Source organism: Lagopus muta, chromosome 2 (assembly GCF_023343835.1).
Source record: "Lagopus muta isolate bLagMut1 chromosome 2, bLagMut1 primary, whole genome shotgun sequence".
Lineage (NCBI taxonomy): Eukaryota > Metazoa > Chordata > Aves > Galliformes > Phasianidae > Lagopus > Lagopus muta.
In genome coordinates, this window is record NC_064434.1 from 68,051,344 (window position 1) to 68,077,557 (window position 26,214).

The 26,214-nt window shown below is 41.0% G+C and overlaps 1 protein-coding gene across 12 annotated transcripts; it reads right to left on the reverse strand.

Annotated features, from left to right (window-relative positions):
- Nucleotides 1-823: 823 nt before the first annotated feature.
- On the reverse strand, nucleotides 824-24,114 carry UNC93A (unc-93 homolog A). Of its 12 annotated transcripts, none has more exons than XM_048937029.1 (12): nucleotides 23,863-24,114; nucleotides 20,604-20,696; nucleotides 20,158-20,306; nucleotides 19,972-20,031; nucleotides 17,309-17,507; nucleotides 14,971-15,152; nucleotides 13,976-14,205; nucleotides 10,925-11,050; nucleotides 7,858-8,075; nucleotides 6,585-6,720; nucleotides 5,122-5,253; nucleotides 824-1,099 (listed from the first exon to the last, which is right to left on the reverse strand). In XM_048937029.1, the coding sequence occupies exons 5-12, from the start codon at nucleotides 17,393-17,395 to the stop codon at nucleotides 834-836; spliced, it is 1,377 nt and encodes a 458-aa protein (XP_048792986.1). In that variant the 5' UTR covers nucleotides 17,396-17,507; nucleotides 19,972-20,031; nucleotides 20,158-20,306; nucleotides 20,604-20,696; nucleotides 23,863-24,114; the 3' UTR covers nucleotides 824-833. The 12 variants fall into 12 exon arrangements, with proteins under 12 accessions (XP_048792986.1, XP_048792984.1, XP_048792985.1 ...); XM_048937027.1 differs by lacking the exon at nucleotides 23,863-24,114 and adding an exon at nucleotides 21,028-21,111; XM_048937028.1 differs by lacking the exon at nucleotides 23,863-24,114 and adding an exon at nucleotides 20,885-21,002.
- Between the last annotated feature and the right edge of the window lie 2,100 nt (nucleotides 24,115-26,214).

Consider the following 26,214-nt stretch of genomic DNA (forward strand, 5'->3'; position numbering starts at 1 on the left):
TACGGTGGAAACTGTTAATGCATCAGCATTAATTACTCGAAGTTGACTGTCTTAAGCTCCAGATGGTGCTATGATGCATGGTATGTCTGCCACCTGCCTCTTCAGCAACGGACATTGTGTGACCCAGCTCAGTCCGTGAGCTCTCAGGGAGAACTCATCGCACACTGGCTGAGGGGAGCTGCTGCTTCCTAGCAGGATGAACGCAGCTGTGGCTGTGGGAGAGATCAGAACCTGCGTGGTAGTGCAGCATGGGCTGAAGGTGAGCCTGTCTGTGCCCTGCTGCTGGACCTCAGCGCAGACAGACCTGGGCTGCTTGCTGCCTGACAGTCATGTTCTGGTACAAAGTGTAGATGCAGCCAGACTGTAACAGAATGCTATTCACAGCGAGTGCTTAAAAAAGGCAGGATGAGAAGAATATAAATCTTTATAAATGGTGACTCCACGATCATAGATCACTGGAACCGTTATATGCATTCCCTGTAATCAGGTAAGCAATTCCAGTGGCTGCCATCTTCTGATGTTGCATATGGTTTTTTCAGCTTTGATTGTAAACCCGTACCAGGTCTGATCCACAAATACGAAATTGTTAGGACTTTAAGAGTCTTGTATACATTTATCCAGACTTTATTAATTAAAAAAAGAGAGATGTTTAGTTGTATGAAAGGATGAAGTCAGGTAATCTTCCTTCATAAGGCTGAAATGTCAAGAGAAATTTTTACTCCTAAGACATTTGTATTTTGTTGGCCCCAAAATCTGTTTGAAACTGTTGAACTTGGAACACCTGTGGAAACCTGCCTGTAGGAGATGACCTTGATTACTCTGACCCAAATGGGTTAGATATGTGTTTCCTGGGTGTGAGGTCCCTTATTTTCTTTTTCTGTAGTAGCAGGTGTCCCAGAGGATCTCTTAGCTTCCAGGTACTCAGCCATTCCATATGTCACCATAGACAACGTAAGCACAGCCAGTAAAATGTACAACTTGATGTAGACTCGCAGTGTGGTGCTGTAACCAAAGGCAATGACGAATCCACATGATTCCCAGAGACGGTAATTTGCAAACGCAGCCTCTGTGTGTTTCTCAAATAAAACACCATAAAGTCCTGAATGAAAACAAGGAGACAAGGTTTGTGAAGGTTAAGTTTGAAACTATGTATTTTCTGCAACAGGGATAAATAGGCCACGTCAGGGAAAATAAACCTTCCCTCTTAAGGAGAGAAGCAAGTGCAAACTTTGTTGTAGAATATTTTTGCACTCATATGAATTGCAATAAGTTAAAAAACAGCAAAAACAACAAAAAAGCAAATAACAGGGAAAAAGGGAAAGAAAATGAGAGGAAGGAAGAAAAGATGTGTGGTCTCAAAGTGAAGTGATAGGAAGTTTGTTTTTCAAATTATCAGCTGGAAAAGGGGAAGGTTTGTAGGCAAGTCCTTCCATACTGTTGTGTTGTCTTGAAAGCTCCCTCTGAGTTTGGTCAACTGCATCCCCATGCCTGGGATTCAGGCAGGGATTCCCACCTCTGGGTCCTACTGGTGAAGCACCAAGGGAAGGGCAGAGAGCTTGCTTTCCTCTGGGTGCTGAGCTAGCATCGGTGGTGATAACAAAGCCAATGTTTCCACTGACTCAGCTGTGGTGAGTAGGAAGGAATGTGATGAACCTTGACTTTGCTCATTTGTTTCTGTATCTAACAACTTGTATATTTGAAATATGCATATTCAGCCAAAAGACAAAGAGAACAAAGTTCTCTAGAATGCTGGATCTTAATTACCAACCTTGCCAAGTGCAGTATGGCACCAGTATGGCTGACTGGAGCTGTGGAAGGGTCCACTAGGCTGGCTGAGTGCATGGGCTTGCTGCTAGGTCTGAATTCTTGTTGGTAGCTATAGAGCCTCACTTTCATGGAAATTCTGTCCTAATTCTGTCCTGCCTGCTTTCCCATTCCTACAGCCTCTTCACCTTGCTCTGTTGGTAGGCATGGATGTGGAAAAGGACTGCTGAAAATAATTTTTGTCCAGGTTTATAAACTTTCCGGTCTGGTTCACATCCTTTCTAAATGCACATATAATGCTCAAGAGAGCTTTATTTTACTGCAGTCTACCTGTGCTGCACAATTGTCCTTGAAGTGTGTTTATTGCCAGGAAGGTGATAACAGCAACTGTGCTCAGCTTAGATAAGAGAGGGAAGTACACACTCTGAAATGAAGTAGGTTTCAACTGGTAATGGAGTGCACATATGTACACAAACATACCAGGAAACTTTGTAACATGAAATGACTCATCTATTGTTTGCCTGCATGCCTCTAGGGGGAACTCTAGCATTAACTATCCACAACAGGCCAAAGTAAACCATCTCTGATTACCGTAAAATGCCTGGAGTATGCAGCACAATGATGTTGTATTTATTCAGCGATTAGTCTGCTGAAATGGAAAGGGCATTTGTGGGAGCTTGCCTAAGGAAGCACCACAGACCTTAGTCCCTAATGCTATTTTACAGGTCTTAGTCTCACCTCATAGCCTTTGGAGTCAGGAATTTCTCTTATTATTTTAGTACTGCTTTATCTCTATAAAACTGATGAGGAGGAGAAGAGACTGTCCTAAACAGGCATTTCAAACTGCTGAGTTTGTTCTGGGATGCAGCATTATACTGTCACTGCACAATCTCCTGCCATCATTGTGACAATGCAAATTCTGTGCGTTTTGTTACTAGAAGCTGCAGAATAACTGTAAAAGATGACAAAAAAGGATACTGTGCAAGCATAAGGAACATTAGTCTTTTGCCTAGTTAGCAACAAATCTGAAGGTTTTAATGAATATCCAGCAGGAGCCTGAACATGTGGGTGACCAACAGCAGAACTGTAATAGAGGTTGGAGTTCTCGCAACACTGCAGAGCTCACTAGTACAATGATTTGTACACGCAAAATGCAAGTGAGGGCATTAGGAGCTGCACTATCTTCCAGCCTCCATTTCACACTGAAGCCCCTTCACATTGAAGCCTACTCCTTTCTCTTAATGAGGGCACTGGGTGCACCTTCCTCAGGTATGCTAGAACCACACTGAGATGTTCCCAGGAAAGTCAAGTATCAGGACAAGGACTGCTGGAAAGATCCCTCATCTTAGTGAGAGACATAAGATTCTGGAGAATGATTCTTAAGAGTGTTGGGAAGGAGAGAGGTGGACAGCCAGGGAGATGGCTGGCAGGAGCAGGAAATGAATTACCAACTTTACTTCAAAGAGTGCAAATCATCACCGATGCTCTCCCTTTATAAACCTGAACAATGAGAGCACTGACTTACAATTGTATCAAAGGGACAAGGCTGTGGGTTGAGATGAGAGAAGCTGAGCGGGTGTTGCTTGACATGTGTAACAGCTCCGCTCTAAGTGATATGACCTGAAACTGCTGGAAGGACAGAGCCATCTGACTGGTCGCTTCCTTATTTGTTTAGGGTACTGTAGGAGTGCTGGAAAGGAGTTCTGTAAGCACCAGGAAAAGGACTGTGGTGATTTCCTTTTGTCTCTCTAGGAGAAATGTACTGATTTATCCAGTGAGCAAAATCATCAAATCACTTACTGGGCTAACCAGAGAGATTCAAGAGAGGACACCTAGACACACTGGCAAATAAGGGCAGATATGGGAGCTAGCAAGTGAGCTAGTTCTGTCACCTGTGTATTCCTACAGTCTCTGCCAAACATGAATTTGAGATAGATAAATAAGAAGCAAAGTACAAGAACAAGTGGGAGAGCATTTAACAGTACCTTGTGGACACAGGCTATGGCACTGGTTTAAAAAGACTGCAAGTGATGGTCTTTAGCAGCCTGTATGTATTTCAATACATACAATAGAGACTGTAGCTTTTTCTTGCCCTCTACAGCATTTTGTAATCTGTCTTCAGTCTGCAGAAGATCACTTCCTCTAGTTCCCATTAACGGTAAGTATAAGTGAACCCTTACAGAAGTGAGTGTGTATCACCTCGTTATCTGTACTATGCTGGGGATTAATAATTACACTGTATCACAGAGCAGAAGATCATAAAAGATTTTAAAGATGTGTAGTGTATTAGACAAGAAGTCCAAACATATCCTTGCAGCAACAAATTCATAGGATGAGTGTAAGAAATAAGGCAAGTACAGAATGCCTTATTTGCCAAAGAATGGTCTTTCCCCTACTGAGTCTGGCAGTCAAAGACACAGGGACTTTCTGAGTTTTACGTTTCCTCTGTACCACCAGGCTTAGTAACCCCCAAGAACGTTTCCCCCTGAAATGATGTAATGCCAACTTAAAACCATTTATATTTTTGGGCTCTTGTTAATCCTTTGGTAATGAACACCACAATTTGATTATGTATTTTCTGGGAAAAACATTTCCTTCATATTTTCTATGAAGCCTGCTGTAGGACAGTGCTGTTTGGTACCACTTGTTCTGTTATGAAGAGAAATAGCAAATCATTTTCTAATCACCTTTCCTATATTATTCACGATCTCACATTCTGCCTTCCTTATTTATCACTTGTCCAGGCTGAAGCATTCTAGTTCGTTATTCTTCCTTCACGTGGAAATCTCTCATGACTCTGCTTCTTTTTATTGCTTTTTGTACCTTATCACATTTGATTATGATTTTTAAATGGAACAAATCAGAAATGCATGAATCGTAGATTTGTGTGGTTGCATAATGTTGTTCTCTGTGGCTTTTTCCCTCATTTTTTTTTTCTAATAACTACTGAAAGCCAATTTACTGCTGCTTTTGTAGCTGAGATTTGAGTTGATTTTTTTTGAATGCTCTATTTTTTTTTTTTATTTTTTACAAAAGACAGGCTAAATGTAACATTCTTCTGAATCTTGTAATTTTCTGAGAAATATGCTCCTCCAGAATATTTATTCTGAATATCTGTTATCATCTCTCACAGTGTTCTCCTCTCTTCATCATGGAAAAAATATTTAATAAGTATTCTACTTTCTCATTCTCAACTTCTGATTTATTCTAGTCTCTAAAGAACTAATATATGTCTTTCAGTTGCGGTCTTAAACCTATTCTAATTATTATGCACGTCCTAAACCAGATTGCTTATAAATATAAACATGCAGAATTTTACATCTCAGGAGAATTAATTTCATTGTCACCAAGACTTACCATTAGTTTGTGTCTGCCAAATGGCATCCGATAAGCCCCAAAGAGCAGGGATTATGAAGAACACGACAAGCTGGTTAGAATGAGGTTTCCACAGCAGTAGTGCTATTATACAGGCAGTGTTCGTAGCTGTGGCTGTCAGTTTAGAAAGAAAGCAGAGCAATATAAACGCTATTATATGCAGGAGAGGTCGTGGTATATGCTCTTTAAAATTCTTCCCCCAACTAAAGCACAAGGCAATCCAGAAATCTTTCTGGTTCATTGAGATTTGCACTGACTGAGTTGATATTGCATGAAATACAATACAATACAATGCAATCGTTTAACAGTCTTCTGTTAATAATTCTGAGCGTCCTGAACTGAGGGATCCTGGGAGCTGATGTGGCTGTTATCATAGGAACTGCCACTCAACAGGAGAAGGGGCTGCTGAAAGCCTCACAATCCAAATGCGAGGTGTGTGGTGGGGAGAGAAAGCACTGTTCTGCTCTGATTAAGTAGTGCTAGATTTCCTTTCAGGGCTAAGGAAGACAATTAAGAATGTCCTGAGGGTTTGCTGCCTTCTTAACAGTAGTATGTAAATGGATAACTGATTAGTCCCTGTCACTGGTGCACCTTTCTAATCTGAGTACATAGACTAGTAAACACACCTGAGAGCTTCAGAGGCTTTGCATTACTAATGCTTTTTTTGTTTTTATTGCTGTTAAGTTATTGTTGGGTGGTGGTGTGATTTGTTTGTTTGTTTTACATCTAAAAGGAGTTCCACACAGACACATATAGAAGAATCACAGATGATTTAGTGATGATAGTGTAATGAACCCTAAATTTCTTCTTTCTTGCTCGGGTTTAAAAACTCCTGTAGAGGAAATTCCTCTAGTGATGCATATTAACTCAGCCAGTGAAGTTTCTAATAGTACAGGTTTTTAACAATATAGGCCTGTGTGATGGAAGCAAGGTATCAGTACTTTGGGTGATACTTCAGTGGATACTGGGACAGAAATGAAACATTTCTTGGTGTTTTTCTGCCTCCATTGTGTCATTGCTCCCTGAACTTTGTTCTCTGGAGAGAGGGAACTAGATTCTCAGTTGCTGGTTTTCTGTTGGTTTTGCTTCGTAAAAGGTGTGGCAATGGAGAAATTCTTTTCAGGTTCATTGTAGAACCTCAACATCTGTAATCTGTATTGTAGGATCGTTTATCGCCATTGCATTGTAGCTTCAAAGCTATAGGACGTTTTCTGAGTAGACAGTGCCCTCAAAAGCAGCATGAACTCATCACAAGCAAAGTGACATAAGACAGTGACTCAAGCACAGCTGTGTGCTGTGCTGCCTCTCATGAGTTAGTTTTGCCTCCACATCAATTTTAATCGCTAGCTGACAGGGAGCCTCACTTTGTCCTGCATGCAAAGGGTCGAGAACTGGATTTGAGGTATTATGCGAGGTGATCAGTCCTTTGAGTGGACTTTACATACCTAATGCAAATAGAAATTTTCTACCAGTGAACTGAGAGATCTTTCCAAAGAGCAGAGAACAAAGGGAATTCACAGCTGAAAAGCAGATCATCACGTAACCAACATAATGAATCCCCAGGGCACAGGTCACATAAGTCTGCAAGAGAGGAGACAGTGGTGACATATTGACTTTAGTGAATATATGCAGCTATGGTTCAAGGGTCTTACCATGAGTATTTAGTAAACAGCCAACACAGACAAGGTCAAAGGAGCATAGCTACAGAGCTTGCTCACAAGTTTCTGAATATGAGTACTGACATAGTTGGACTTCAGCAGTGATATTCCTAATCTAGTTCCCAGTCACCCACGCAAACAGCAGTAACAAGGAGGGGAAGAAACTGGAGCACTGCTAACTATGCAAATAAAGCTCCTGGCAGTGACACTAGGAGTTTTCTGTCCTTGCCTTCATAGATCATGATCTGACAATGTCTGATCATGAAATGTCTGAAATCTGACAGTTGGTGCAATGGCCATTACTGAGCAGTTCCCAGGAAGCAAAGAGGACCTCACCTATAAGAGCATTCAGCAAGCCAGTGGATGTGGCCATGGAGTGCCCCTCTCAATCCATTCAAACACAGCAGCAGGTGCATTCTTCCATCTGCTTATATGCTAGGTTTGAAAACTTGAGTATCAAATAATTAGCTCAGGAACTTTGCTCCCTTTCTTTGGAGGGTTTCTCAACAAATATGGAGAACACACCTGAAGTGTGTCTAGGTTTGTAGAGTGAGGGAGGAGGAGCAACAGTGATCATTTTAATGCAAAGGCTTCCAGCCATCAGTGTAGAGGGTTTGCCCTCTTTCTGTAGAGGTTCTCACAATAAAATAATGTGGTATGTGTGCTGACTTGCAGTTATAAAAACTCAAGGGAAACCAGAAGGAAGGAAGATGGAAAAGCTTTGCAGACTTCTGGCTTGTCTCCCACTTTGTTATTTACAACAAACTGAAGAGTTTGAACCTGTAGCTCTCTGCTGATGAGTTAAGCTCACAATGTGTGTTGTTTTTTTGTTTTGTTTTTTTTTTAGGCTGTTCCAAGGGACATATTTACCACTAGCTTATCCCATTTGAAGATGTCAGTCAGAGTTCATTCAAGTAGAGGTAAGCAGTTATTTAGCTAACCACAAATCACCATTAAAAACATCTTCATTTAACAAGTAAATATAGATCAGATGCAATTAGTAGGACACTAAGGCACAAAGAACAATTAGACAGAAATAGATTTTCATTGTCATCCACACCTTTGTGTAGTCACCAGCAAGAAATCCCTGTTCAAGCCCACTGTACATTGTCAGAGGGATTAGAAGACACTGCCTTTTATCTTTAAGCTGCTGGAAAGTTGCTAGGAACGTAGACCAAAAGGATGGTGTCTTTTGTATTTCTTTCTCAGCCTCTGCTTGCTCAGATTTGATCTGGTCCAGAAATATAATAATCAGCAACACAGCTAGCACACCACTAGCTGCAAAAACAAAACAAAAAGTTCATGAAAAAAAATAAGGAATGCTGGAAAAAGGATGGGAAATTGCTTGTTACTGTTATTGTTCTGACTTATTGCTTAGCTCTGCATGGGATGTTTTGGCAGATGAATCTGATTTTGCTTCAGAGTAAAGGGCAATTCTGTGTAAACAAGGAGGCCTGATCTATGCTCACATCTTCTTCATACAGCTGTACACCTTGCAAATCCCCTCCGCTTAGCTGTGACTTGGCTGTTGTGACAGCCGCCAGGCCAGCTGCATGGCCACTGAGGGTGATGGCTCACCCTTCCAGGGCAAGGCAGGGGTCATGGGGACTGGGAGCTGGCCAGAGAGTGCTCCCTCTGGGTCTATCAAAAGGCTTTAAATCAACACAAGAGAGGAATATACACTTTCATTGCCAAGGCACTCATGGCTGGGGGTGGATCTTCCTTCATATACATGGAAGGAAAAATACAGTGCTAGTAGAACTGCTGTCTTGGATCCCAGTACGTGTAGCCATTTTTTGTTGGCTTTTTTTTTTTTTAATCATCTCTGAACTGTGCTTTAAGTACAGAATAAGTGCTATTTTTAAGATGATAGTAAACAATTGTGCTCTTGAAAAAGATGTGTTACAGCTTTGAACCTGTAATTTCTTATCAGAAGCAGCATATAAAAGAGTACATACAGTAGTTAAAAAGTGATCATGTATGCATCAGTCTACATACACTGCTCATGGAGTGAATCGTAAAGATTTTGTTCATGTAATCAAGAAGGTATTTGTGGCTCATAATACCCTTGAAGACAAAAATTGGCAACCAGTTTCTGACAGATAAAAGGCATGACTGTATTTCCTCTCTTGCTGATGGACACTAGAAAACTATCTATGGAACCAAGTGGAATTACAGAGCAAGAGGAGAACTGAGCACCTCTTCTCATCCAGGTGGCCTGTTTGGTGTGCTCCTATGTGTTCATCCTCTTTTCTGTGAACTTTTAATGCACAAATATGTTAGCAGATTTACAGAAAATTGCTGCATTTTTGTGATCATGTATTATTTCTCACCCATGTTTCCTAGAAGGAAATTATATTCTCCATTGTACTGATTCTACGTGGTAGCTGGACTGTAGAACAATAGTGGTGTATATTCTGCCAGTATATTCATTGGTGCATTTGGGCTGATGGCAAGACTTATGAGAACAGGATATTTGCATTTATAGGTCAAATAGTCTAACAAATATGTTAAATGAATCAAGAATGATTACAGGAGATGAATAACTGCATGGCTTAATAGCAATTGGTATGAACATAAAAAGAAACATCCACAAAATGAACAAGAGGCTTATCTAATATTAGGTTCCACCTAAGCAGGCAAACTGTGTACTCAGCAACCAAACAGGAAAGACATTTTAAAAATGTCTGTAAATGAAATATTTAGTTATTTGGTTTCCCTCGAGGTAGGAAAAGACATATCTTTTATTAAATGCTTAAAAGAAAAATGAAACCCTACTGACACAAGGTCAGTAGACAGCAAGGTTGCATTCGTTTTGCATGAGGGAAGCCTAAGGGACTGCTGTATATGTTAGTCATCACATTTAAATTTAAACCTGAGAGCCAAAACTGCCTTTAACAAAAACTCATCAGCTCCAGCACTCTCTGGAAGGGAAGTGGGGGGGATACTCTTTGCTTTTTCTCACTTCAGAGGAGTGCAGGTTTGCACAGGAGAGAGGGTTTGCTGTGGTGGACTTGCCTGGTGAGTGCTGTCTCTGGCTGGATTGCACACTCTCCACTTTAGTGTATGTCAAGTTATGTGCATCTGTCTCAGCATTGAGAGCATATTGATGTGCAGAGGCTAAGATGTTTTAACAAAGTTAAGGCCACATTCTGCCTTGCTAAAATACTTCTCATTTAGTTAGAGATGAGCCTGTTTTGAGACAGATGTATTTTGAACTTTCTTCATTGCTACGAAATGTTGCTGAGTTTTTACCTATCTGGTTTCATCTTTGGAGTTTTTGATGGCATCAGTCTTCTCTGTCTTTGATTTCTTTCTAGCCCTGTGCAAGGAGGGTCGATAGCAGCTATAGTTACTGAATGAGAGATGTGCCAATTCACCTACTGCTGCTTTTTATCTCTGATTTTCTCACAAAAGCATTATAATTTAAGCATCACAGCTGAGAATTGACTAAAGTTGTAAGATTTCAGCAGGGATCCAAAAACCTCCCGCTGAATGACTGCATGTTCTAGGAGCTGTGGTTCACATCCACCTCTAATTACAGTGCAGTTCTCATGCTGAACTGTAGCACACAGGTTAGAACACTCCTGCCTGTTCTGATCGGCATCCACAGATGGCTGGCAGCTGGTGAGTTCAGGTCGAATGATAGAATCATTAAGGTTGCAAGTGACCACTAAGATCATCTAGTCCAACCATCAGCAGTACCTCTAGAGAGCTGCTCTTAGCACTGTGGACTTCTGCTGGTCTATATGAATCAACCTGATGCCATTAGTAACTGGTTTGCTATTACTGATACAGAAAATGGTGGATTTAAAACTCTCTCTTGCATAATTGGATGAGCTTGTGTAATCCTCAAATTGCAGTGTAAGCGTACTTTCAATTCTAGTCTGAATCAGCTTTCTTCCAGGTGAGAAGTCTTGCTCCTTTAGACAAAAATCATGTGACGCTGGCACACAGCGTTTGAAACTATTTAGAACGGAGCAGTTTACAGCTCTCATTATCTTATTTCCTTCTAGCAAACTGGGTTGAAATAGGAAGTTGGAAACTTAATCTGCAAAATTATGCTTGATTTCACAAATATTAAGTTCCCTATCAGTGCTATTCATTGATGACTGTGGATTACTTACCAGTGTAGACCCCTAGCAGAGTGTAGACCAAGGACTTAGAGGGTTCTGCCAAGGCAGTGGTGTTAGTGGTAGTGCTCTCACAATCATACGCCCCGCAGCATGCCAGGTGGTCTTCTGAGATTTCCACTAACTCAGTAAGAACCGAAAAAAAAAGAAAGAAAGGCAAGACAGAGACGAGATCAGATGAATGCATACTATATATAAGGATGTAGTGAAAAGGGAATCTAGCACTCAGTGCCTAATTGTGGTTTCAAATCCTTCCAATTACAGATGTTAACTTCAGTATCCAAGCTTAACATGCACAAAAAATTGGTTTAATGGAAACAGTTGCTCAAGACAGAACATGGAATTGATAGTTACATGAAGGCACAGACTAAAGCCAGAGGCTTACATCTGACTACAATCTCTATTTGCATTATTTGAAGTTTAAGTATTTATTTGTAACTTGTAATTTATATTACACTGCAAGAAAGGGCTTTCAGTTTACAGCAGAACTTAACAGCTCTTGTAGAAGAGCACACTGTCCCTATTCAGGAAATTTCTGTGTATGATATAGAAATGGAAACCACCTTGAGACATCTTCTGTTTTATTAATTCAACTTATGATTACCCCTTAATGCAGTCTTCTAAGAAACTGGCTTCTCCTTGCTTTATTAACTTATTACTAGCTTTATTACAATTTGAGAGCATATTTGAAACCAGAACAGAATGGCAGGGTTTGGAGTAAGACCTTTGCTTTGTTTGATCTCTTCTGCCCTGTGCTGGGCTTGTGCCAAAGCTGCACACACACACATGCTTACACATCCTGTGTGTCTTCGTGACACTGTGCCCATTTCCTTTAGGACCCCATTTGTAAAGGCAAAATACTGACCCAAAGTGTGTGCATGAATAAGCTTTGCAGTGAGAAAAGATGATTAAAAAAAACAAAATTATTTCAATAGTTTTGTTGCACAATTTTCCATTGGTCCACGCATAGTAAAGAGCAATACAGTGTACCTTGACTGGTTCCTTAAACAGAACTTGATCTGTAATTTTGCAGTTGAGTTACTGAGTAACAGCAGTTAGTGTGCTTTTCCTCATTGCTTCCAAACAGTGCTGCTGCAGTGAGAAGTAGCTGTTCACTTCATAAACAACTTTAGGTTCAATATAGATTGAAACATAAAGAAAATAATTACCTTACTCAGTGGCTATAGCTACATGGCTTTGGATGAGCAAGCCTTCAGTCAAGTTACCATATGCTGTGACTCACACTAGTAAAGTGCAGAATTGTGCAAAACAAGTTTGTTTGTTTTTTTTTTTATCTGTTCATGGATAATCTGATGATGAACGCACAATCAGTGGTATGAAAACTGCAAGGCAGGGTTTGTTTTGTTCTTTTGACAATAAGGCTGCAAAGTTGGTGAACAAGAAAGGATGATTCTCTTAATTTACATTGATTTCTGTCCCTTGTTGTAGCACTCCATCATGGAGCAGCTTGCCTTGCTGGATTCAGTGATGCAGGCAGTACGTTAATGCTGTCTACTAATACTGTATCTTTCTTACTGCTCCATGAATCTTTAAGCATGTTTGAAGTGAGTAATATGGGTAGTAGCTACCTTTGCTGTACTGTCAGAGGAGAGGCAAGGAACTGAGTGCCTGGAGGCCCTAACCCTGAGGCAGTTCTTTTCTGCTGACAAAGCATAGCTGGGAAGTATGGCTTGTAGCATGGCTGCTCATCACTGAGACATACATGTCCTTGGGCTTTGAGAGCACACCTCGCAGGAGGGCCACCTTTCCTGAAATCCCATGTAACTGATAAAAATAAGTAAAAGTTAGAGTTTCTTTGGAGTTCAAGGAACATCCTCCAATGTAAAAGTATAGGGGATTTACAAGATGGCCAGTATTTTAATCTTCTTATTATCATCACTTAACATGATGTGTACTGTGAGCCAAAGGAGAGTAAAATGTTTTGCAGACCCCACCACTGCACCAAATCTTCTGCCCTGCACATGAAATCAGAGCAGCTGGTCCCTCCTGTGACATCATGTGACTCAGTAATCAGGTCAGCAGGGCTCTGCTGCAAGTGATAAAGTCCTTTAGCATTCTGCTTTAACAGTGTTTGGGTTTAGAAGATGCCTGATTCTCCACAATTATCACAACCATCTTGTTATAAACCCAAGGATTCAAAGATTAAAACCTGGTACCAACTCTCTGATGCTTGGGTTTCACACAATACCTATTTGAATATCCCCCAGAGAACATACAATTTAACTGAGCCCAGGAAGAGAGGTAGCTCCTTGCTATTCATAGTAGCAGTGCACGTGGAAAACCCCTTCCATGTCCATCCTGCTCTGATTTTGACAGTACAGGGAATGGCCGGGGGACTGCAATAAAAATAATACACAGTAGTTCTGTGAATCTCTAAGGTGGTGTCCAGGTATTAATTTATCTTCACAATTGCCTGTTTAAGGCTTATGCCAATTACAAGCATGGGAAATGAGGGCAGTGCTGTTGAGTGATTTCTTCAAACTACATAAACATCTGCTGTCTGAACCTGAAATGTGCTGGAGAAGTCCTGGCGTGCAGATTCCTGCCAACAGCTATTTCTATTTCTTCTTGACAATTCTGAAAGCACTAATTTTTGGTGAGCACAAACACCAGCCTGACTAACCGTGAATGCTTAGCAGCAAACTAATTCAGTACTACAGGCTTTGTGAAAAGGTTGCTCCAGTTTTTTGCCTTTTGTTTTAATCTACTTTAAGTCAGATCTAGAAGACTGTCACTGCCAGCAGCCTATCTGTGCTTTGGAGACATGAGGGGAATTCAATAGACATCTATTTTTGAGCTAGATGTCTGAACTCTCTTTATAGTTGATGAAGTGTTGATAGAAAATAGACATTTCCTGAGCAATCTAGCAGATCTGCTGCAGATGAGCTAACTCACATCTGAAGTGCTTGTTTTTACTGATTATGATGGGAATTGAGGGTCACTAGCTCAACTACAGAAATCTTCAATCATCTAAAGCTAGCTCATGTATATAGTAGAAGTGCCAAGTTTTAAAATATATTTTACCTTTGTTAGAAGATTGGCTAAGTATCAGGGATGAAATAAGATTTCCCCAGATTCCAGAGGACTGAAATATCAGAAAGAAGACCCCAAAGTATTGGTTGATAATGTCTTTCCCAATTTTTCCTGCTTTCTCAGCATATGAATTGCCAGCAATGGTGAGGTAAGTGCATTTGGCAGACCAGAGTGGTGCTCCTCCTAAGCCCAGGATCACAGAGGTAGGGATTAGTGAGTACCTGCCAAAGAACACTTTATTTAGCAGAATTATCATCCTTTAGCATAATAATCATTTACCCAAAGATCCAGAGGCAACAAATAGACATCAAAGAAATAGATTTATCCTGTGTATGATTCAGCAAATCTACTGTGTGAAATCAAGAAAGGGCCAACCTTACAAATCTTAGGATCTGAAAACACTCTCAGCTGTATCTAGGGGCTAAGTCTAGGCTAGCTGGCTTTGTGCCCAAGTGCTCAATCCCTTTGTAATTGAGAATTACATTGCATCTGCTCCTCAGAAGATGGATCACAACACCTTTACTCTGTAGAGTTGCATCCACTGTTACTAGAGAGCAGTATACTGTTCATCCATTTCTAAAGCGGCCTGGTAGGAACACATCTCCTCTACTCACAGAGCCAGATTTCTTTTCAATCCTTCCAAAAACAGACCAAATAGTCACTTGGATTTTATAAGAAACCTCTGATTTTGTTTTGACATTTTTTTTCTCAAAGGGAAATCTCTGCAGTACATAGGAGCTAGAGAAGCAGCTTCAGGTGGGTGGATGGATGTATTCATTCTGGCTTTTTGCATCTTTTTACTTCTGCTCTATCTGTTACTGAATTTATTTATCCCTCTTCATTTAGGTAATGCCTTTTGCACCTAATATTCAAACCCACAGCAAGGGGGTAGCGTAGGGGTTGAAACAAAAGAGAACTCTACTCTCACTGTTATCTAGCCCAGACACAATAGAGAGGATTCGAGTAGTTAAATTGGATAGTAGTACCAGCTAGCATAGAAGTTCCCCAGGGAGAAGGCAATGTAGCAGCACATGGAGCCTGCAATGGTCCACTTGCAGCCCAGCTTCTTGATGAGAATTGGAGGGAGAAACATGGATGAGACGATAAGAGCAGCATAGAGAACGCTTAGGGAAGCAACGCCCAGGCCTTCCTCAGAGTTGAGACTGCTCTGCATAGACAAAAACAATGGTTGAGACAGATTTTACCACAGGTATATGCCACTGTGATGTACAGAGGGTGGCTTTGAGCAGAAACAGGGAGATGGAAGCTGGGCCTGAGTGTTAGCAAGTCCTTTCCCCAATGGACTCTGTGAATTTGTCATTTTCTCAGTGATAACCCCTTTTAGAAGGCATAGTACTGAACCGGTTGAGGATTACTCAGATGCAAAACTTTGGTGAGTCCAATTTTAGATTACTTAATGTAATTTGAGTTTCTTGTTGAAAGGAGGATCTTGTTTGGCTTTTGTCCTTCCTTCTTTCTCCCAAACAAGAATATCCTTAATGCTGTATTGCAAAGGCTGACTTGGCAACAGTGAAAAATTCTTTAGTTTAAATTGCAGGTCTGCAGGTCTAAATTCATCACCCACCAGGACATGGAGGTGAGGAGAGAATTTTCTGTGTTGAATGGTGTCAATGTATTTGGAGACTGGAATAATTGTTTTGTCAACAGGCAGAGAGACTTCCTGATCACAGAAGTTGAGTGTCTGATTTTGTCAGCTACAGCCTCCAAGAATGTGGAGCCAGGCTTTCAAAATCATATGATTTCTTAACTGTTAGGAGTTTCTCTGGGGATGGATGGGAGAAACATTGAAATAAACATTGCCTGTTTTCAGTTCTTCACCTACAGACTACAATGCAATAAAATAATCTTTTGATTGTGTCACAGGAAGTCCTCTTTAGCCACCAAAATGAAGTGGAGAGAGAAGGGATTTACTTTGTAAGTCAGCACCGCTCCCTCTTGCAGAATAGGAGACATGGATATTGCAGTGCTTAACCTGAACATGTGGTTTCAGATGCTAGGACTGACTTGCTACTTCTGAGGTTTATCACTGCCCCTCTTCTTAGTCTTCCCAATTCGTAACACCTCCATCCATTTGTAGAACTTTCCTGAGCTTGGAATTTGGCAGTGTTAGCAAAAAGAAACTGATCTGAGAGAGAAGAGGTGAATGTATGGAGATAGGAGGGATCTTCAATGCAGTGCTCAGGACATGATTTAGCAGAGGGTTGTTAGAGTTAGGGTAAGTTTGTTTAGGTTGTGGTTGGACTTGATGATCTTTAAAGTCTTTTCCAGCCTGAGCAATTCTATGATTCTCTGACATGAGTTTAGCCCTCTCTTGTTACTGCAGATAACTATCATATTATATTAAATAATAATAATAATAAAAGCCTTACTAATAATGTTTAATTTCATCTTCAAAGCATTCTTATTCCTGCACTGGTTGGAAAATCCTTCCAGAACCCACTTGCTCAGGGGCATCTTCTGGTATCCTGCCTAACCCTGCTTATAGATAGCTGAGATACACGTGTTTGTCATTAGACCAACATTCTAGTCTGAAACCCTTCTCCTTGAGTTTATCTGTCCTGAAGTATTTGTAGAAAGCAACAGTTTCCCCTCACTCTTTTTTAGCTATACTAAGAAAGCCAGCTCTGGTGTATGGTATGTTGTGTTCAAATCTCTCTTAAAATCTATCTCATTTCTGTGTTTCTGGATGTTAATGTCAATATTAGCTGTGGCTAATGCTGTGGCCTGCTTTTTGTATGAAATAGTTTTTTTTTAAATTACTATGTTATATCATGAAGTCAAGAGTTATAGTATTGCTTCATGCTTACATTATTTAATGAGTTAGGAATATATTTTTATTATTTAATATTGCTGTGTTTTAATAATATTGAAAATACAGCAATTAAAAAGTGTTCCAAAACCAAAAACTTTCCCAGAAAAGAAATTTGTTTGCAATTTTACAGTATATTTGTTTGAGAAATATCTCAGAGAAACTTACTTTCCATTCAAACAGCTTTTGTGGATCTAAAACAGTACACTGATGCAAGTATTCCAACTGATGAAGAAGTACTAGAAAATTCTACTTAGTAGATGCTGTGGACTTGGGTGAAGGATAGCAACCCATGCTATGTTGATGTCTTAACTTATGTCATGAATATATCTATACTTATGTGATATATAAAAATATATTATAAATCTGCGAGGGAGGCATTATATATATATATAAAGACTGTGGAAAGACTGAGGGATTTCACACTACCACTTGGGCAGAAGATGCATTTCCGGCCCAACTGTTTGCCAGCTATTTGAAGAAGCTCCACTTACCTGTAGACTCTGGAGCCCTCCATAAGCAGTGAAGAGAAGTAAAAATCCAAAAGAAATGACCAAAACATTCTTAAGATTCCTTTCCATGTTGATTCAAATAAGACAAAGGTCTCCCAGTGCACAGAATTGATCCAACTATTCCAGGGGATGCTTTGAGTGGGAGAAAAACAGCTTATGTTTCGTTGGGAAACACTTCTCACTGTGTTTGTAGAGGAAAGAGTTGTTAATTATTTGAGGATTGTCCAATGAACTTTACTTTTTTTTGATACTTAAACTCCTTATGGAGTTGTTACTCATTCACCTGTTTTGACTGAGGCAATAAAGCATGCTCCCAAGGGAAATATATCAAGTTTTATTAGATTTGCCTTTGATACTTGGGCATATAAGTAATTCTGCAGTACTTTGAGTTTAGTATTGCAGTCTTATGTGATAGGGATTTCCCCTATCACTGGCATAGAAGAAGAAACTGCACTGAAATGCCTGTCTAGCATGAAGATAACACTAATCCATAAAGGGCAAAGATTAAAAGATCATATTGAAATCTATATTAGGCCTGTTGTTTAACTAAGGTCACAGAAGATTTCAAGGAAATGGAATTGTTTTTAATCAAGTCTCATCTGCATACAGCAGCTCTTTATATGCATGCAGCATGTCAAAACAGAGTTGCTGGCTGCCAGGCAAATGGGAGCTTCTTCATCCACAGGGGAAACCCTGTGGCTTTGACATTCCAAATTTACCAAGTCACCCTCATGGAAATCATTTTTCTCTATCATATCAGAAATCAAGAAGGAATCTAGCTAATAAATGAAAGAGCAACTTCCTTTCCCTTTCTCTGGCCCCTGAAAAATAGCAGACTTTGTGGGATGTATTTAATCTTCCTAAGGGATGAAAAGTTCCCCCCCTGTTTTATCCTATTCTCTCTGTTTTCTGTTTGTCGGTGACACACTGACCACCCTGTGTGACACTTCCTGGATATTTCACTTCTAAGCACCAGGTTTTCCTGCTCTTAAGCCAGGCAGGGTATGCAGATCCCCTTCAAATGATCTTCCTGCAGCTTTGGTAGGGAATGGATTTTAACTCGGGAGCAAAATGGGATCCAAGACCCATGCTGTACAATGAGCCTGTTCAAATGATGGTGATCTGTAGGATGTCCATGGGGTTTGGCAAGAATGCACGGTTAAGGCTTAGTATAAATCCCACTAGATGGCACAGTTTTGCTTCCCACAGGGAAGCAAGAGGGTGAGGGGTGAAAGTTGTAGATCATTAATTCATTTAATACGTTAAAGAGGTCACAGCTTGTTTCTCCTTTGGAGAAAATTCCAGTATATGCTTTTTCATTTTCTTCTTTTGTCTTATAATCTCCTGGAATGAATTAATGCAGGAAACATAATCTTTTAATTCTCTTTTGTCAATGGTACTTCCACATTTCAAGTCTAGATAGTGAAATACTGGCTTTTTATTTTGGACTACTGTGCTCAGCATGGAAAATACGACTCCTGTTTTGCAGTGTTTGTAATCCTCTACAAGGCTTATGAACCAAACTGGTGCTGCTTCGGCCTCCTGATTTCACATTTTTTAGATTTATAGACCCTTAACTATCTACCAATCCAGAGCTTTGCATTTTATATTTGTACTTAATGACAAATGTTGTTCCTTTTTTTGACCTCTTAGACTTAGTCTGCAAAATTCTAGGGGACTGAAGTCACAGGTTGAAAAATGCTGAATAAGTAAATGAGAAAATAGAAGAAGAATACTTTTCCTAAGCTGAAGCATAGTTTTGGCCTGTTCTTGCAGATGCGGGAACCAAGGATAGCACAAAGCACATTCAGTTCTAAAAGCCTTTATTTTCAGTGCTCTATTTTGGCACTAGCAATAATGACAACCCAGCTTTAACAAAAAAAAAAAAAAAAAAAAAAAAAGGTAGAAAAATTAAGTTGACGCTACTTTTAAAATGCAGTATTTAATAGGATATCTGATCAGCACTTCTGTTCTGGAGGAATTCTGAACTCTGAGTTCTGTCACGTCCTCTTAGCAGCACCTTGTTGGAGAGCATATGGGGGGATGGTGAGTTTGAGGGGTTTTCTTTTCTCCTCTCAGTGATCAAAGACAGTTACGCCTGTTCCACCATTCCTGCCTTGAGCTTTGGGTTATCCAGCCTGCTGCTGAGCCTCTCCCTAGGAATGCACAAATTTTCTACTGAGGAATCTGATAAGGCTGAGGAGCTCTTCCTTTGGTACCAGGCAGCAGTGTCTCCAGCAGGCCTGCTGTGCATCACCTTTGACACCTCTTTCATTCTTTCAGTTCATCTAACAGAGATTAAGTGAGCCTCAGGAGCGCGCACTATACTTCGGGCTTAGTTTTTGCACTGGAGCCTGCAGTCACCAAACTGAAATTCTCATGGACTGTGATCATAAATGTAGGAAATAGAGCAGGGTAGTTAAATTCAGGACTCCATCCTTCAACTATCGTGTTTATTCTCCTGACTTCATTTTTTGAATGCAAATGAGGGCATGCTTTGTTTAAAAGATGTAGCATTGGAGGCTAATCTCTCATGTTTTTTAATTTCATAATTATCTATTATTTCCCTATTTAGTCTTTGCTGGTTAGATATATTGTTTAAGCAATTATTTTAATGACAGCAACCCAAAGCCCAGAATACTCACTGTGGTATTCTTTGTCTTGGGAGGCTGTTAATTGATTAGCTGCTTGTCCCTCGAGTCTACCTGTAGAAAGGATAAGTCTTTTTTAATGCTGCTTGGACGGTGGCTTGGCCACCCACACAGCATGGGCAAGTGTTGCAAGAGCAGCTTGCAGCTGCTGTAAGTGACGCTGGTCTCCAAGGAGCTTACAGGGAGCATGAGCTGCAGAGGACAAGTGCTTGCCCTTGGATACCTCCAAACACAAGGGTGATGAGAGAGGAGACAGTCTGCATATTCCCACCTGGAGAAATGAATCCAGTTTCTGCCCCTTTTTCCATGGTGAAGGCATTGCAGGTGTCCTAGAGGGAAGTACCAGGACAGAGCCTATTGTCTTGAGCTGTAGCATTACTGAAAAGCCCTTGGTATATTAGCTTGTGCTGGAGCTCTTAAAGGTGACAAAGCCAGCAAATTGCATGGGACCTACTGGGCAAGTTACAGAAAACTACCTGGTTAACACTCCCAGCTGGTCAGTCCCATGCTGCTGTTATTTAATCCAGTCTGTGAGACACAAGAGCTGTGAGCTTTCTTACTCAACAGACTTTAAGGGGCAGTCAGGACCCTCCTTTGACTAAGCTACCATCATCCCAAGCACTCACCTTATGAACACATCAAACAGAAGAAGCTCTTCACGGGCTGCAGCGGTGCAAGTGTCCTGAGGACAGAAATTACTCCTCCGAAGAGTAGGGTACCTGTAAACCATAATGTTGAAGCATGGCACAAAGTTGAGTGATTCAAATAGGAAAAATCATTCACAGCGTGCAGCAGGTATAAGAGAGCATGGCTAATTAGTCTAACTCTACAACAGCCTTTTCTTTCCAAAGTTCTGTTCTCCCAGGGAAAGAGCCTGTCCTGAAATGTCTGCTGTGTTCCCACCCACCAGGACAAGGTCTGAGTTCTCCATTCAGAAGAAAAGGGGCTAATTAAAATTCAGGGCTGCTTGGTCCAGGCTGCCGGCACAGCATTTCCTTTCTTGCTGTGGAAGTTTGGCTGTATATCTCTATTCTTCCTCTCCTCCTTCACCTGCTTTGGTGTCCTGCTGATTTTGGAGCTGAGGTTCATGACTTGTGAAGCCAAGCCACTCCTGACAAGGGGCCTTGATTTTAGCTGTTTACTTTGACAAAGGTTAGGTTTGCTCTTGATATTTGTGAGGCTGTGACAATACCATGAGGGTAAGTGCTGGCTGGGAGATGAAAGACCTGAGGTATAATAACCCATGGTTGGCGGCCTTGGAAAAAAAAAATATTAAATGCTGGGAGAATATGAGCTCAGGGGTGAGAATTGTAAAGCTCAGCTGGGCAAATTAAGAAGCAAAAACTGGAGGTTGTTCTGAAGAGGGTTGACAGTCAGTGAATTAATTTTGCCCACAGAATGAGAAAAAAAATAATGATTTTTGTGGTGCCAAAAGTCTTAGCATGTGAGTTGCTCCTGCACTCCTCTAAATGTCCAGTCATCCCCTCCTCCTCCAGCTCACATGTCCAAATTTACTGCATTTTCCTTCCTTTCAGATACTGCTCCTTTTCCCTCATGCAATGCATTGTCCTTTTATCTGTATGAAGACCCTCCTATATATGTGGCCGCATAGGCATTAGGATGCTTCTTCTGTCTGCATCCTATCTGATGACATCCTTCGTCTTTCTCTGGAGGCACTAAATTGTCTATCTTGGTCTTCCCTTCTGTCCTTGATGTATCCTGTCTTCCTCTACTGCTTTGCTGATCCCTGGCTTTAATCTCTGCTTTTCCCTCCCTACCTCACCTCCCTTCTGCTGCTTCTGCATCTCCGGGAAGTCAGCTGAAAACTGTTGGTTGTGTCCTATCTCACTAATTTTGGATCTGTGGGCTTTCAGGTCCATCTCCCTCAATGCTGTTCTTAATATCTCACTAGAACCTTTTCCAGCTCTACTACCTATCTCTCAAAGAAGAGGAGGAGAGATGACTTATCTCATGCACTGCAAGTCAGTTTATGATAGAAGAGGGGGGGAAGGGGGGAGCCAAATGAAAAAAACTGCAGACAGTGCAGGCCACAGACTTAAATGCAGTTGCAACATTTCTATCTGGAGGACTTTGTTGGATGCTTTTCTCATAGGATATTTGTCTGTTCTGTTGAATCCACCTACCAAAATAACCAGTATTGTCTCTGCAGTAAAGGTAGGAGTCAGTCTGGGTTAGGATGAGATGATGCCAGCCTAGGATCACCCATATATTTTTTATAAGATTGGAGAAACAGTTTCTTGAATGTTGTTTGACTTATAGATGTTACTAGCCTCCTGGGATTTTCATCTCTCTTGGGTGGGGTTTTCAATGCATGAAGCATTGTCTATGAAGGTGTTCATAGACCCTGATTCTAGCCCAGGGAGAGACTCAAGCATTCTGAAGCTGAGCTCCTTCCCTGCACAGCAACCCCATTTCTCCACTGCAATTGTCCTGCTCTCATTCTCATATATGAAGGTGTTCTCATCTTGGTTCATTTCACTTTCTTAAATCTGTTTCCCAAGCGCTGTTGACATACGTGTGCATAATCCTGCATTTTGGATGTTTCAGAATAGCTGGGATAAACTTGTTTCTAATCCTAAACCAGCGGCTGTCTCGGTAAGGTTTAACACCCTGCTAAGATAAACATGCCACTGTTGAGATCTGTGCTTTTCTAATGAAAGGGTAGGGAGGCGGATCCTGCATATGAACAATAGACTTTTGTATGGCAACGGCTCTGGAGTCTTAAGAGCCATTTACTGGAAACTGCTAGACTGCACATTAGCTGTTCACAAGAGCATGCATCAGAAATTCCTTGCACACACCCATGAGCTGGCATGGGAGGATGGGACTCTAGTCAGCAGCCCAGACCTTTTGCCAGGTGTAAACTTTTGGCTTTCCTTTTTGGCTCACGTGGCTGCTCATGTTGTTAGTAACTATCACATTAGTAAAGTCCATTAGTGGGCAGCAAAATAAAGGGTTCTGTAATGCTGAGCCAGGAAGATTCTGCTTTTGAAAAGCTACCACAAAGACTTGTGACCAGTTTATCTCCTTGCAGAAATAAAAGGTGAAGGGGAGTGGGGCTTGATCCTAGAGAGCTGGTTTAGCTGGTTTGCCTCAAGGCATGTCTGAGTAAATACCTTGGGATGTGGAGGCTCTGACTCTCCAGCCCCTTCTGCTTTTCATGTAGCATGGTCTGCATCCTTGGCTGGAGGTCCCGTAAGAAGAATACTTGCCATCTGTTTACCATCTGCTTGCCATCAATGTAAATAGTTTCGGCAGATGAAAGCAAAGGTATTGTGGCTCTTTTCATTTGCAAGCGTGGTTGCCACTCACCTTGGGCTCTCTCCCACTGGTTACAGTATAACAACGTATAGGGCAAGAGTTACCAATCTGCAGAAGTGCAGGTATGGTGCTTGAAAGCAAAGCATAAAAAAAGGGCAGTTCTGCACAGACTGATGTTTAGTTTGGCATCAGAGAAAGGATATATATTTTTGTTATAGACAAAAGATCAAATCTGTTAAAATTAATCAGAATGGCTGATTCTGTTGTTGTTTTCTTTCATGCAGTAAATTATGATGATCAAACCTCTTCCTTATCCGCACAGATATTACCGAGTACATGGGGCAGGTGACTACTTGGTGTTTTCTGTGGCACAAAAGAGAAGGAAAGCTCCATAATCTTCCCCTGGTGTTACAGAGAGTCTCCCCCAGGCCTCAGCCAGAGAGCCCTTCTCTTGTCCCATCATTGGTAAATTATGCAGCAATCCAGGACAGCTGTTTACCAGCTGTCCCTGACCCTTTTCTTCCCATCTGCTTTCTTCCACACATTCCTCTAATTGCAGTCTTACTGGTCTGCAGCTACTTTTGTTCAATCAAATCAAATTACCTTTTCAAATGGCTTCCTGTTCATTCAAATTAAGATGCTATGATAGACCTCTCTGGAAACAGGTACTGGAATCCAGCTGGAAACGTCTTGATAGTCATTCTTCTGAACAAGCTCCATGCCTCCTGTGTCCTTATGGAAATCAGCAAGCCTTCTGTGTCTGTCCAGTCTTGCTTCTTTCTTCCTAGAAACGGCCCCAGTGGGCCTATGAAGGCTCTAAAGCTCCTATGCTATGCTTGCTTGGAAACTCCTCTTCATTTTGTCAGCTACTAATGTAAGCCTCAAACTAAGAAGCAAACAATTTATTTAGGAAGACAAGGCACGTAGAGCTCCACCTCCTGCTTATCCTCTGAAATGAGTAGTTACAATTTCACTTGCATTCTTGCTTGCATGTTCACTGAAGTTCTCCCACCTCCAGAGAATTGCAGAGTGTTCATCTGGGTCACTCTGCCCAAATCTCAGAAGCTGTTCTGCAGGATGATGGGAACGAGCAGTTGCTCCCTACATGATATGGTGGGTGCTTAACAGAGGCCTAAAGGTGAAAAGTGTCAGTCTGTTACCACTAGTTCCTTAATCAATATCATTCAAACACTTACTGTATACAGACAGTTTCAGCCTGGATTGTATCTCTGGAAAACCTCCTTGTTTTTTTTATTTCTGAATTAAGAGTCACTTGGTCTGTTCCAGGACCCACAGTAGCTGGTTGGAAGTCTTTTGTGACAACACCTTCAGTATTCTGTATGCCTGTGGCTGGATGCCATTGACTTTCCCATGTGATAAAGGTTAGAACTTAATGATGTCAGTCTAAGGAGAAGGTTAAGGACTTCCGAGCATTGTAGGACAACTCAGGAGAAAAGTGTAGGAAAAACTGTCAGAGCACCAGGCAGGAAATCTAGAAGCAATACCTAATTTCTAACAGGCTACTTGTTTCAGTAAACTCTGTGAGAAAAGATATCTCTATTCTGTTTGCTAGACTAAGGCCAACAAGCAGACCAGAGTGGACTAAGTAAGTCTGTGGCTACTTTCAGAAGGTTTTTCAATACAGTTAAGATGTCAGAAATTATGAAAATGATGCTAAATGTTTATCCCTTCCTTCTATACCTCTCCGGAGGTATGGCAGCTTGAATTATTTATCATTAAACACTGAATTAATTTAGTTCTATCTGAAACATCCTCTTCAGAGATAGCTATTTAAGTGTTCTTCTTAGTCCATTAGAGAGAAATACAGAGTATACTACAGAAAACCTCTGTGCATTTTCATTGAGAGATCTTTTCTCTGCAAGACAGAAGAAGAAAATTAGCGAGTAAAGCTACATCATGTGGAGGAGTTCCATGGAGGCATTTAAGGCAGCTGGAAACTAGCAGACAAACTGGTGACCTGTTTTTTTGTGTGTGTTTCTGACTACCAGACCCCTAAACAATCAAACTCTTCACATCTTCCTTTAATGATCAGAGGTAGAAGACAGACATGCACAGCTCTGTCTCTTAAAGGAACAGAACATGCATGAAGAGGCTTTTGAATATATAAAATCCATGCTTAAAAAAACCTACAAGTAAAGTTAATTAATTTTGAATTTCAGTGCAAATGATTCTAGCTTTGTGCTTATATATGCCCAGTTCCCTCTGACCCGACTTTTCTTTTTCACTGAATCCAAACATAGATAAATGTCAAGGCTTTAGTCCCCTGGGGTACCTACTGCAAAATACAAGATGGGGCTGAAGCTGTCTTGGAAACTGTAGCTGTTTCCTATATGTCTGACTGAAAGCCATTGGCTTTTATCTCCCCCAGCACTGTTTAAACTGATTAAATACTGTTGTTAATGCAAGCTGAGCTGTTAATGCTGGTAGATAGGAGCCTGCAGAAAGCACCAAATAAAGCAGCACCAATTTTCCTCCTTCCCCCAGGAAGGTTAGACATCCCAGCTGGACTGTCTCTGGCTATTCTGGCCTATTAAGGGTGTTGGAACAACCTGCCACCAACAAGGTGAGGCCAGTTTAGGTAAATACTTTACATGAAGGCTCCTTAAGCCTTGTAAAGGGCTCTGTTATATACCTGATGTATCTCAAAGGAAGGGCAAAGGGTTGAAGCTCTGCTCTTGCAGGCCATTTACGCTAATTGCATGGAACAGCACTGGAAGGGCCAGGAAACTCCTGTGTTTATTGTGTAAATGTTGCAATAAATTGTTGAGCAAGCTGCCAGAGGGAACACTGTGGAGCTGGGATCTCACTGGTGAATATCTGTGTGGCTGTACATGGTGTAGCTAGCAGTTTAGTGCTTTTGGAGAGCAGGGAACTGGTGGCACTGGGTTTGTCACGTAGCAGTATTTGCATTTCCCTAGAACGGTTTAGAGATGA

Excerpts from the sequence above, each read along its gene's own strand:
- UNC93A (XM_048937029.1), bottom strand. The coding sequence starts at position 17,395 with ATGGAAAGGAATCTTAAGAATGTTTTGGTCATTTCTTTTGGATTTTTA. Across the intron at positions 11,051-13,975 it reads TAGCCAATCTTCTAACAAAG|TGGAAATCTCAGAAGACCAC; the intron begins GTAAAATATATT and ends TTACTGAGTTAG. Across the intron at positions 1,100-5,121 it reads TTGGCAGACACAAACTAATG|GACTTTATGGTGTTTTATTT; the intron begins GTAAGTCTTGGT and ends GTTTTCATTCAG.